The sequence below is a fragment of the Ammospiza caudacuta genome, chromosome 3, assembly GCF_027887145.1.
Source record: "Ammospiza caudacuta isolate bAmmCau1 chromosome 3, bAmmCau1.pri, whole genome shotgun sequence".
Taxonomy (NCBI): Eukaryota; Metazoa; Chordata; class Aves; order Passeriformes; family Passerellidae; genus Ammospiza; species Ammospiza caudacuta.
In genome coordinates this window covers 102219927-102232875 of record NC_080595.1, presented here as the reverse complement: position 1 = coordinate 102232875, position 12949 = coordinate 102219927, and the positions used below count along the sequence as shown (strand labels likewise).

The window sequence follows — 12949 nt, the reverse complement described above, 5'->3', positions numbered from 1 at the left end:
TTCCCAGGGTTTGCTGTGCTCCGAGCCTTCTGCACTTCACCAGTGCCCTTGCCTCCACTGTGGTTGTCCAGCCATTCCTTTCTGCAGCAGTTTCTCCCTGTCCCAAAACCCTCAGACAGGCTGTAACCTTAATCCAGTGATGGGCATGGTGACACGACAAGACAAAACACCTGGCTAGTCATGTGAAAGATATAATCCACACAGTTACATTAGGGTGGGTTGGTAGCTGACAGATGCCCATCCAGCCCACTCTGTCACTCCCTCTCAGCAGGCAGGTGAAAACAATAAGAGAGAAAACCTTGAGGACCATGATAAAAATAGGGGCATCATTTACAAATTACTGTCATGGACAAAATAGAAACAACTTGAGGAAAACTGATTGAATTAACTGTCAATTAGAAATAGCATGAGATTGTAAAAAGCAAACACAAAGATAAAAACACCTTTTCCCACCCCTCTTTTCTTCCCAAATTCAACCTCACTCCTTCACTTCAAACTCCTCTACCTCCCCCTTACCCATGAATAGCACGGGGGGATGGGGAATGGGAGCTGTGGTTATTCCATGGCAGCTCTTTGACCCTGACACTTCCGGCTGTGTCAGTGCAGACCCCACAGGCCACAGCTCCTGCCAGAAGCCTTCATAATAATGAAACAAACACTGTCCAAAATGTCAGCAGGATTGTAGGTGAGCTGACTGCTTACTGTGGGATGGTCATTTAAGGGCTGAATTCTAAATGCTTTTAATAACAAGTACATCAAGTAGGAATAGAACTGAGGTTAAAAAAAATCCAACAACCCTTTGACCCCAGTAAATGATGCTGACAAAAGAGGAAAAAACAACACAGGTTGTTCCCTGTCTTTATGCTTATGATCTCTCTGATGCAGGATGATCCTGCTAAAGACAGCCAGCACTTTCAGAGCTGGAATTCATGAAATTGCACAGCAAAAGAAGCCATATGGCTCATTGAGATTTTGCCCTCAAGTTTCCATATTTATATCACAACAGCTTGACATGAGTGAAAACCCTGCTGATTCCTAAAGTGGAATAACACAAATAAGCTTAACACATGGCTCACAATCCTAAATGGAAATGACAGATGATCCAGTAATGCAGTACTTAATTTTCTTTACCTGGAGAGGCAGCTTTATGTTTTCATCTACCTTCTGTGCACTTCCTTTTCTCTTTATACTCATTCAGGACCCCATTTATCTGTTTTTCAGCCACACCTGCTTGAGTTCCTGCACATTGAAAAGAACTGTGCTTTGAGGAAATGGTCTTTCAAGATAAGTCAGTGGGCTCAAGACAAATCCTTTTTCCCTTCAGTGTAATCTCTAATGGGAGCTAGCCAAACAGATTTCTGAGCTAATGAAAACCAGCTCACTGAAGTTTGGAATCATTATTGTGCTATTTGAATTTTGCATTTCTCTCAAGATTATGAACTCTACCATCTCACTGCCATTATTGCCAGTTGCTTCCTACCTCTACATCCTAAGCTTCCTCTTGCTTATTCACAAATACAGAGTACAGTTTTTTCACCCTGCAATTGCTTAAAAAAATTTGGCAATATGATGAATTATTTGTGTCTTTCCATGTTATCTTTTCAGCAGAAGTCAGTGTGGTAATATCCCAAGGAGAACTAATATTCCTAAGTCTTTTTTCCTGTTTCCTAAAGATGGCTTCATAAACTTTTTTTGATCAAGCTATCTGTAGAAGACATCCACATGAAATGTGTACATTTCTTTAAATGGTCGCCATTCCACTCTGCCTGATCTATTTGAGTGATGTATCAATGAAGTTTTGCCTGCGACATTAATCAGAGGTTAACCTCCAGGATGCTTATCTCCCTATCAGCAGTGCTGGGGAAAACTCTATCTGTGCCCCCACAGTTTGTGCCCCTGCTGCTGGAGTGCCCTAGTCACCTTTGATATGCTCTGGGTATCTGCTGGCGTTGTCATTGGTGCTGTCATGGACAAGCAGCAAAAGCAAGGAAGCTCTGATAATCAGCCAAACTTTGGTAATCTCTTCCCCACATTAAGATCTCTGACATGCAAATAAACCTCATCCAAGATCAGGTCTGGTCCCCTGGTACCACTCTCCCTCAGAGAAGTGTTATCTGTCAACCATTGCTTTGTTTTAGTGGTAGTGATGAGGATGCATGTGTCAGACTCAGCTTACTTGGCCTTCCAGATAAAACCCCTTATCCAAGCAACCAGAAGGAATCCTCTTCCAGCCTTCATAGCTGCAGAGACTCTTTTTCCCCATGCCTGAGTGTATCCTCTGCCTACCCTGATCTTGTGTTTCCATCCTGCTGCTGTGGATATCAGGCTTTCTCCCTTCAGGGAGCCCAAGAAAAGCTTATTCACCTTTCATTTTGTAATCACTGCTCCTGTATAGCCTATTCTCATTCGCCAGGTCCTTCCCCTGGCCGCATGGAAACTAAACCAGGATGCATGGAGAGGAGCTCACTCTCCTCCTTCCTCCCATGGTGTTCTGCAAGTAGGAGCATGAATCTTGCTCCAGGTAGCTCCCCAGAAGGGTAAGAATTTCAGTGATAATTTGTGTAGATTTGAAATTACACCAAAACTATTTCCTGACAAAAAATAGATTTTCCCCCTTTTAAAGGATATACGGAAAACAAATTTCTACTTTCATTATAACTATAATAGAGTGAAAAAGATTAAATTAACCTGAAACTTATAAAGAATGGTGAATGAAAATATGGCCATAAAAAAGTTTACCAAATCAAGCTAAGCCACATGGAATGACGTTAGTTGCTATTAATATTATAATCTTTTTAGTGCCTTGTTTCAAACCATATTCACCACCCTTTAATTAGATAGTCAATATCCTTTTTCTCCCACCCAGATTTCATGCACAACATTGCATGAAAAATCTTTTTTTCTGCTACTGTCAGAAATGGTAGAAATTTTATTCCTATTCCAACTGGAAGATTGGTAAAACAAAAAGATAATAAAATAATATGACTCTGTCCATCTGAGTTCTTTTCTCTGAATCAATTAGTTTTTTAACTATCAGTCTTGAGAGTAATAAGACTATTCCGTTACTCAGAGAATCACAACTGTTTATATTATCTGAATATATTTTTGTTAAGCAATTAGTTATCAATGCTAATCAATACAAGAAGCAAGAAAACAAGAAAATAAAATTGGATGAGTTAATGCAGAATTTTTTTTGAAAATGCATATTCACACAAAAATTAAAGGTGGATAGGAGTAAGTTGCATAGGAGTAGGCAGTAGAGGTTGTACACTTGCAAAACAAGTTCACTTGCTGCTGCTGATCTAATATCAATATTTTTTTTTCAAAGCTGTAAAAAAGATGTATAATTAAGGATAAATCAAACAGCAAACAGGCTGTAAGTTAATTTTTTAAATAAAATAGCTTAATCTTAAAGCAGTTTTTATGTTTTCAGCATTTTCTCTCTCTTCTAAATATTTGTTAAAGAATTTCTGAACAAATATTTTTGTAGAAATGTTTTATTGTAGCTGATTAATTTCAATAAATCTATTTTGTTCTAAACATGAAACTTTTCACTTGATCTGAAAAGTTTGTGAAGCAGCAGGTCTGTGATTGTTGACAGAAAGGAATGCTGTGCCAGGAAAGCAGTTTATAAACTGTCTTCTCTCCATGACATATCAGAATTTTTAAATTCAGAGTAAAGAGATAATGTTCATTAAACAGTTTAATGAAAAAAAGAGAATGTCCAACAGATGAAATGAGAAATAATCCATCACAGAAGTTCATTGATTAATTAATAAGTTCACGTAGTCTTCACAACTGTGCTTATTTCCTTTAGACAGATTTAATCTTTTCGCTTGTTTAATTCTAGGCTATATTTTATTGATTGCAATAATAGATAATCTTTAATGGGCAACTAAAGGCCTCTCTATTAGAATAAACCTGAACAAACCTCAAAAGTATATGCACAAACAACTAAATTAAACAGCCTGCTGAAGGACAATTTCCTTTACAGTAGCACAATATATTGCAGCAAGTATTATATGTATTTATCTACATTTAAGCATATACTAATAGCATAGAGTATGCTTCTCTATGAGCATACTACATATAAAACAATTATTAGTTTATTTGGAAAATATTCTCATTTTTTTGGTTTAGGAGTGAGAAACATATTGCATGTTTAGAAATTTCATTCAGCCGATATTAATGAGTTTCCTTTTCTACTGTATTTGCTTATAATACTTCTAGGATAGAATTTCTAAATACCATAAATGGATACTGAAAATAGATTTTATTTTGCTGAAATAGACTATCTTTTAGGGGTATTGCTAAAAGTCAAAAGCTTAATTTATAAAAATGACATAGAAAATAAATTTCCTGAAATAAATTTCTATTTCTTTATGTGAAACTACTGATAATTTGTTTGTTTTATTTGCTCAGCATAAATGTGTACATGAAATGTTTTGATGTGTAGTACTGAAATTTCCTATAATCAAAAGTGACATCTCTGCAATGTTGTCATTTTTAGGAAAATAATCTAATAAACATTTTATGGAATGAAATCTGACAACATTTTTCAAATTCAGCATTTTTCTGTAAAAGTATGGCCTGCAAAATACATCTCATTTCAGACTGATGGTACAATTATGACAATATAGTGAAAATAAAATATCTACCAGAAAAACAAGTGTGTCATTTGAATGGCAGTTTCCCAAATTATAACAAGAAGTCTGGTAATGGTGTTAAACATGCATTCATGAGGACAAGAAACTTTCAAGAGCTAGCAAGCAGGTAGCAGCACCAGCACTGTGGTTTTGTGGTCACAACATCACTGGAATGGCATTGTTTCAGTCCTTTTTAACTTTTAACAACAGAGCTGAAAGACTCTTCTAACATTGACATTAATCACTACTCTTTTCCAAGATAAATTAGACAAATTGAATTCTTTACAATAAAAATAAAAATATATTTAATTATGGGAAATATCCCAGTGTTCAAATGCACTATAAAGTTATATAAAGACATGCCTGCCTATCTATATGAAACTTACTGGTTTTCCCAAGATTATCCATTTGAAATGAGTGAATACAAAAACTTTAATTCATAAGTTATTTGATCACTTCAGAGAAATATGTGGTTTTGTTTTCATCACCTTTACACAGCTCAGTAGCTCTTGCTCCCAAAGGCTTTCATAAACTTTCCATAAAATCCCAGGAACACTAATGAGCAAGAAGTTTGATATCTAAAATCTGATTTCCTTGCAACTGTAAATATTAAATGTCTTAATGTTAAAGATAAAATTGTCTCTACTAAAAGTTCAAAACTTTGAGAAGCTTAGATGTATCTCTAAGCTTGCCATTATTTTAAAACTGCCTGCTTGCCTTGATCTGCTATGGGACATAAGAAAACATTTCCACTGAGATGATTAAAGGCTAGTAAAAGTAAATAAAAAACCCCAAAAGTACCCTGAAAATGGGTAGGAAATAGAAGAAATAGGTGAAGCATGCGTATTTTTACATTACTTGAAATTAAGCTGAGTATTATAATATTTTAAAAACTTAACAAGTGTTTCCTTATACTTCAAGTTTATTGCAAATCCATTCTTTTATTTGGAATCCAAATTCTACTTTCCATTAAAGGAATTGGTTTGAGATTCTGTGTATAAACAATGAAAAGATATTTTCTCTGAAATCCATACTAATTGAAAATCATATACTTTTTTATTTTTAATGGAAGAACATTTGAAAAAAATACTTAGCACTTTTCAAGTAAAAATACATTTTCTTAGTTATATATGATAATATAGAGCATGCAACAGTGCTAAAAGAGAGTATGAGAAAGACCCACATCACAAATTTTAGAATGAAGATCACACAGAGGTATATATATTATTGCTTCCTACCTGTATAAATTTCTGTAAAAATAGAAGAAAGCAGAAATTGAATGTATTATTTAGATGCAGATTTTTTTTTTAAATATGCAAGTTTATAATGTATAAACAATGAAGAGATATCTGTATCCACATTTGTGAATTTCACATTTCACATAAGAACCTGCTTCACTCTTTCTCAGAAACAAAAAGAAGAATTCCACAACGGAAAACAATTAATAAAAATCTATTTCAGACTGAAATATATGGGAATGCTTTTCTTTTAATTCTTTATTTTATCTGCAATAACATTCAACTGAAATTAATATTAGGTGTGGAAAACTTACTGAAAAATTGTATCAAACTTATGTTTTCCTTATGGCTGAGGACTTGTGGATGTTAATAATGAATTGCAATAATGGCTGCCTATCGTTCTGGCGGTCAAACTCTTCTTTGTTCCAAGATCACACTTTAATTTTCTTAAAATTTGAATGATTAGACAGATATTATTTATAGCATTTGATAGCAAGATTATAATTTTATTACATTTAGGTTTTCTATTGGCAGATGACCCTATGCCATAAATAGGCTCACTATGTAGAAAAATGAAGCTAAAAACATTTGCATCAATAGTCAAAAAAGCCCCTCTGGAATTCAGTAAACTGATTTTTGAGAAGCAGCAATACCTTCAAAATTTGCAGGGCAGCCCTGGAAAAGGTGACCATGTTTCAGGTCTTTAAAAATGGTGGTTTGCACATACTTTGTGGAAAAATAAGGGCCAGATTTCCATTTGCAATGATTGGAACTTTTCTCATATCCATCACTTAAATCTGCTTTCCAAATAGAGATCTTGAACACCATTCTGGCAGAATGACTGATGAAATTCAAACCCCTTATCGGCTGTAGGTGACCAGATTTACACATGAAGTACTCCCAGATTACTCATGGCTGTAAAGGCTTAGAGAATTTTTCTTGTGGATCAAGATGTGTCCCAAGGTGCAAACTAAGAGCAGAGTTGTAACTGCAGCACTTACCTTGCTGAATACCTTGCTGAATCTGTATGGACAGAGTTAAGCAAGCACGGTTTTTAGAGATGCCTTTGTGTTCTCAGTGCAGTTCTGAAAGGCCACAGCTCTCCTACAGACCTTGGCATAAGTGCCAGACCCTTGTGGATATCTAACATACCCAAAAGACCCTAAATAGATATTAGAAATGGCTAGGAAAAAGGCTTTTTCTCTGAATTGTTTCATTTTGGAGACAGAAGCAGATGAGAGTATTCATTTAGATGGCAACTTTTAGGAACCATATAAAATGGAATAGAAATATCAGAAAAAAACCAAAAATCCTGCAGTGACTTCATAAATGAGCCAAAAGCAAGTCCCAGCTCATACTGATTTCCATTCAGGCATTACATATCCTTTATTGTTCAAAGGCAATGCATGTTTTCTTGGTAATATAGCCCAAATATGAACATTCTGCTCCTCTTCCCTCAAAAAGCTCCTATGTGATGCAGACTGCCCTTCATATATCTGTGCATCAGTTTCATTTTTTCCCCTTAATAAAATTTTATTTGGCTGTTCAGTGTCAAGAGAGTGGCAAAACAAGATAAAACCTGATGTTGAACAGAGTATAGTGGTTTATAGTCTAGCACACAGTTATGCTAGAAAGAGCCAAAGGTCTTGCAAACCTGCCTGTTTGCAAGGGGCTTGGCACAGCAAAGACTGAGGTTTGGCCTACGAGCACTGGAAAAGTAATTGCTCCATTATCTCTACTCCAGCTTTTTGCCTTCATGAGCACTTACGTTTCTTACTTATTATCTGTTTTGTAATTAGCTGTTCTCATAATAGAGTGTCCTGTGATGAAATCTTCATTATTACTCTTGTTTTTTCATAGACTTAAGCTTTTTGTTTCTGCTGAGTTTCCTTTCTTACTAGTTTACTTTCTTTTGCAACATGTTTGATGGTCAATTACCATTTTTGCTTTGATCTTAATTGGAACACATTTGGAGACGTGTCATTAAGGCTGCAAGAAATAAGTAGACATTTCCTCAGAACGGAATTTCAATTTTCCTCTACAATTGCGTATATTTAGTTTAAAAGGTCATACTTATTAGCAACATCCAGACAAAATACATGTAGTGCAGTTTTTGAAATGAGTCATGCAAATAATTTGCATCAAACAATAAAAATCTTTGCTCCATTTATTAAAAACAAGTTACTAAACAACTGGTGGTTTTTCTCTTTTGTTTTAAAGAAAAAAAAAATCATGCCAACTCTCATAGGATTATCACATATTTAATATACCGTCTCTAATTGAAACTAGAATTTTAATGCTTCCTTCCTTCCTGAGCTTTTTTTGGGAAGAACAGATTACTGGCTCAGTCCATGTGTCACAGAAATGCTGTTAGTTTCACCTTTGCCTTAAATACAGGTGTAGAAAATGGGGAAAATTTGCAGTCCTGGTGTTGGACTGCAAGATCTGCTCATAGTTATCAATAATACCAAAGAAGAAGAAAACAGCCTTTTAAATCTTACTTTATCTTCTGTAAAAATGAGCTGGTCTAGAAACTGTAGTGAGATCATTCACCTTGTGCATGATAAGAATGCTGAAAAGCAGCTTGCCTGATACAGGGGAAAACTCGCTCTGCTACATTCTCAGCAAGGACTGTTGTCTAATAGTTACAAGTAACTTCATTGATGTGGCTTAAGAATGTTGGCATTTCAAAGCTCTGAACAATAAGGTTCCATAAATTACTATGAACTTGACAGTTAAAAGAATATTTGAGTATCCTCAATGTTCTTTCAAAACACTAAAACCACCAATAAAACAGTGTAGATATAAATACAAAGCTATAGCTTTATTAATTGCAGTGTTTTTGAATATGTTTGAATTTTTAATGGGACAGCTCAGTGTTTTCTGGCAGAGCTATGGGAGCTTTCATTCTACCTTCTGTGAAGTTGTTAGGACCCCTAAATGAGATACAGGCTAATCATGTTTCTCACTACTTCTGCTCTCTGCCCAAGGACTTAACATCAATTCTCTAATAACTGTGAATCTGTTATAGAAAGACATCAATTTGAGAATCAATATCATAATAGAAAAGTTATTATAATAACTTCCCAGCTAGGACACTCTAATGGAATCAAACTCTCAATAATATTAACAATATTAAAATATTTTGTCTAGCATCCAAATCAAGAGTATCTTCCTTCCTTCTCCCAGTTCCAGTTGCTTGTCAGCAGCAAATGCAACAGCTTCTCTCTCTGTTTCTGAAGAACTTAAAAATGTCCACTGATAAAAAATTTTTGATATACACAACTATCACTGTTGTACCTCATTTATGATTCAAAACAGGTCAAAGTGGAGTCATTTCTGAAATGTTTATTTTCAGGTACTAATATATTACAACCAAGCAGAAGCAACTGTATCAGACACATCTAGGATAAGTCTTATATGTAAAAAACATCACACTGCAGTGCATGTAAGTGGCAGCACAGCCATTTCAGCTTTAAAGCATGAGGTGTGCTAATGACTTGTACTAAACAGCTTAGTGGCAGAACACTGCTGAAAGCCAACAGAAACAAAGAACTGGACTTTTATAAGTAAATTGTCATATTTGATTAATTAAAACATATTCACAAACACATACAGTACTTCTGGCGTAGATAACTATTATAAATGGCAAAAGCATATTATACAAACCTAGATGCTATATTTTTTCTCTGTTTACCTTAGTCAGAGTACAGGCTCAGAGAGGCTCAGTAACTTTTAGGATTTCTGTGGTATTACACAGGAATCTCTTTCTCTTACCAGAATAATAACTTACTATGGTATAGATTTTATTCTTTTAATCAAATCTTGAGCTTCTCCAAATCAAAGTCAAATTAATTATGATGTAAAAGTACAGGGAATATTAAGTGCATTATTTTATACCATATCAGGACTACAGGTAAAACTTAATAATTTTAGAAATAAGAAAATCAATTTTCAACTCCACGAGGACAAGGAACTTGGCTGAAGTAGGATGAAAATACTTCAGCTACCATACTTAGTAATTAGAACATTATTAGATGTTGACAAGGTTATTATTTCATATCTGAAGTCTTACAGGTTCATTCAGTTTTCTCTTGAATTATGCATAGGTGGACTGGTAGTACCCTCAAGCTGTTAGTCTGAACATTTGGAAAGTCAAAGGTAGTAATTTCAGTGGCAAAAATTCCAATGAAATACTAGAATTTATAGAAAGACCATGATCTACACTGCATGGGAGGAAATCTACTCTCAGGGGAACGCTGGTAGAGAGGAATGCATTAGTTTTGTTAGGGTTACACCAGCAGCATCAGAAGAGAGAATTCTCCAGTGCTTTCTATTCCCATTTTGAAAACTGGATTTTCTAAAACAAGAGTTGGTGCCCACAGGAGAAGTAGAACTTCATTCACATATCAGAGATGTAGAGTTAAGTCTCACAACCTGGACTACAGACATGTGATGAAAAATTTAGCTATATATCACTGCCCAAGTATCAGTTTTCTTAGAAGCTTTTGATGACTTCAATTATTCTATGCAACCCAATGGAATGAGTTAAAACATTTTTCCTAAGTAGACAAATCTGTGCTTTGAAAAAACCAAACAAAGAAACCCACTGCTCCTCCCAAGAAAAATAACAGAAACTATGAGTACATCTTAATTGAATTTCTGATTAATTTTCATATTTATATAAAACTTTTATAAAAGTTTTTAAAATTTAAAAGTATCAATTCAGGATATTATAAAGTTTGCCACACGTAAAAATTGAATAGCAGCTATCTTGCTCTCAGAAGACTTGAAATGGCAAGAAAGCAAAAATTTGCTTAAAATCATGAGGAAATTAAGGGGAAGAAAAAAGAAAAAAATCAAAACTTTCTGGTCATAATCTTCCTTAGTCTTCTTGTTAAAATAAACAAATAAAAATAGTCAAGGAAATAAAACCAAAAGCAAGATAATTGTATGTAAACCAGTTTCTATATATAGAATAAATTTCTAGCTTAATCTGACAGACTATCTTTTGTATGAATGCACCTGAATGCCTAAATCATGCTCTGAATTATCATTCCTTATTTCCACATTCTATATAGTGGGCATCTGCTGTACATCTCCTGATCAACTGGTACATGTTCCTGATTTATGTTCCTAATAATAGTGCATGCCCTTCAAGTCGGATTTTGTGATGGAACAATCAAATCATTGCAATATTCTATGGAAATATATCTTCAGATTACTTTCCAGGTAAATGACAGCATTCATAATACAGCATTTATTGTTTTCTGCTAAGAATATCAGAAGCAAGAAAATCTGTGAAAATTCTCAAAACCAAAACAGGTGCTCCTATATAATTTTTGCCATTAACATCATGCATGTGCTTTCTTAACTAAGTGCTTCTGTAATCTGTAATTAGTGCACACAAAGCTGTTCATTAAAATGCCCTGAATATATCCAGACAATTAGAAAACATAGTTTAACTAGACATTATGTTGGCTTACTGTGAATCTCTTAAAGGCTACATTTACAGCAGTTTAACACTAAATAAACAGATGGTATGAGACAGAGGTAGCGTTTTATATAAACCTAATCTACTTTTATTTATACCCATATAAATCCAGACAAAATCAGTATAAGAATTCAATGTTGGAAGGCGTTGCATAAAGCTGTAAAAGAAGTAAACAGCCTCAGACATCCTGTACCAAAAATATTACCATAGAATGGAGTCATAGAATAATTTAGGTTTGACCTAAATGACCTCCAATGTGATTGAGTCCAACCTCTGACCAACCACCACCTTGTCAATCAAACCACAGCACCAAGTGCCATTTCCAGTCTTTTCTTGAACACCTCCTGGGATGGCAATATTGGTGCTTCCCTGAACATCCTATCCAATGCTTAATCACCCTTTTAGTGAAGAGATTCTTCTGGTGTTAAACCTGAACCTTCCCTGCTTCATCTCTTGTCCTGTTGATGCCTGCTTGGGAGAAGAGGCCAACCCCCACCTTGGTACAATCTCCTATCAGGAAGTTGTAGAGAGTGATATGATCACCTCTGAGCCTCCTCCTCTACAAGCTAAGCAGCCTCATCTCCCTTAGCCACTCCTGGTATGACTTACACTCCAGAGCCTTACCTGCTCTGTTGCCCTCATGTGCACATGCTCCAGGCCCTCAATTTCTTTCTTGCAGTGAGGGGCCCAGAGCTGGACACGGGATTTGTGGTGTGGCCTCACCAGTGCCAAGTACAGAGGGACCCTGTCCTGATCCTGCTGGCCACACTATTGCTGATACAGGCCAGGATTTCACTGCCTTTCTTAGCCACCTGGGCACACAGTGGCTCATGTTCAAACTCTGTCTACCCCAGGTTCTTTTCTGCTGGGCAGCTTTCCAGCCACTATGCCCACAGCCTGTAGAGATGAATAGGGTTTCTGTGTAGGACCCTTCACTTTGTCTTATTGAACTTCATAACGTTGACCTTGGCATACTGAACCAGCCTGTCCTGATCCCTCTGGAAGTTAGCCTTTCTAACTTCCAACACATCAACAATCCCACCCAATTTGGTGTCATCTGCAAAGTGATTGAGAGTGCCCTTGGGCCCTTCACAAAGATCATTGGCAAAGATGCTAAACAGGACTGGACTCAATATTGAGTCCTGGGCAGCCCCACTAGAGACTGGCCATCACACAGATATGGCTCCATACATCACCATTCTCTAAGCCTGGCCATCCAGCCAGTTCTTAACCCAGTGAAGAGTGCCCCTGTCTTAGCCATGGATTACCAGCTTCTCCACAAGTATGCTTTTGGAGACAGTATCAAAGGCTTTGATGAAGTACAGATAGAAAACATCCACAGCCCTGCTGTCACTCACCAGGTGGGTCATCTGGTTAAAAAAGATCAGGTTGGTTAGGCAGGGCTTGTCTATCCTAAACCCACACGTCTGGGCCTGATCCCCTGGTTGTCCTGTGTGTGTCATGTGATCACACTCGAGATAATCTGTTCCATGACCTTGCCAGGTATCAAGGCCAGGCTGACAAGTGTAGCTCCCCAAAACTTCCTTCCAACCCATCCTGAGAATGAGCAT

At 36.1% G+C, this 12949-nt stretch overlaps 1 protein-coding gene across 1 annotated transcript in view; it reads right to left on the bottom strand.

The window, feature by feature from the left end:
- Positions 1-12949, bottom strand: part of EYS (eyes shut homolog) — a 704807-nt gene that overhangs the window by 476837 nt on the left and 215021 nt on the right. The window contains exon 19 of the mRNA XM_058801756.1: positions 5885-5896. Within this exon, the coding sequence (XP_058657739.1) occupies positions 5885-5896 (12 nt within the window). The remainder of the gene's footprint in view (positions 1-5884; positions 5897-12949) is intronic.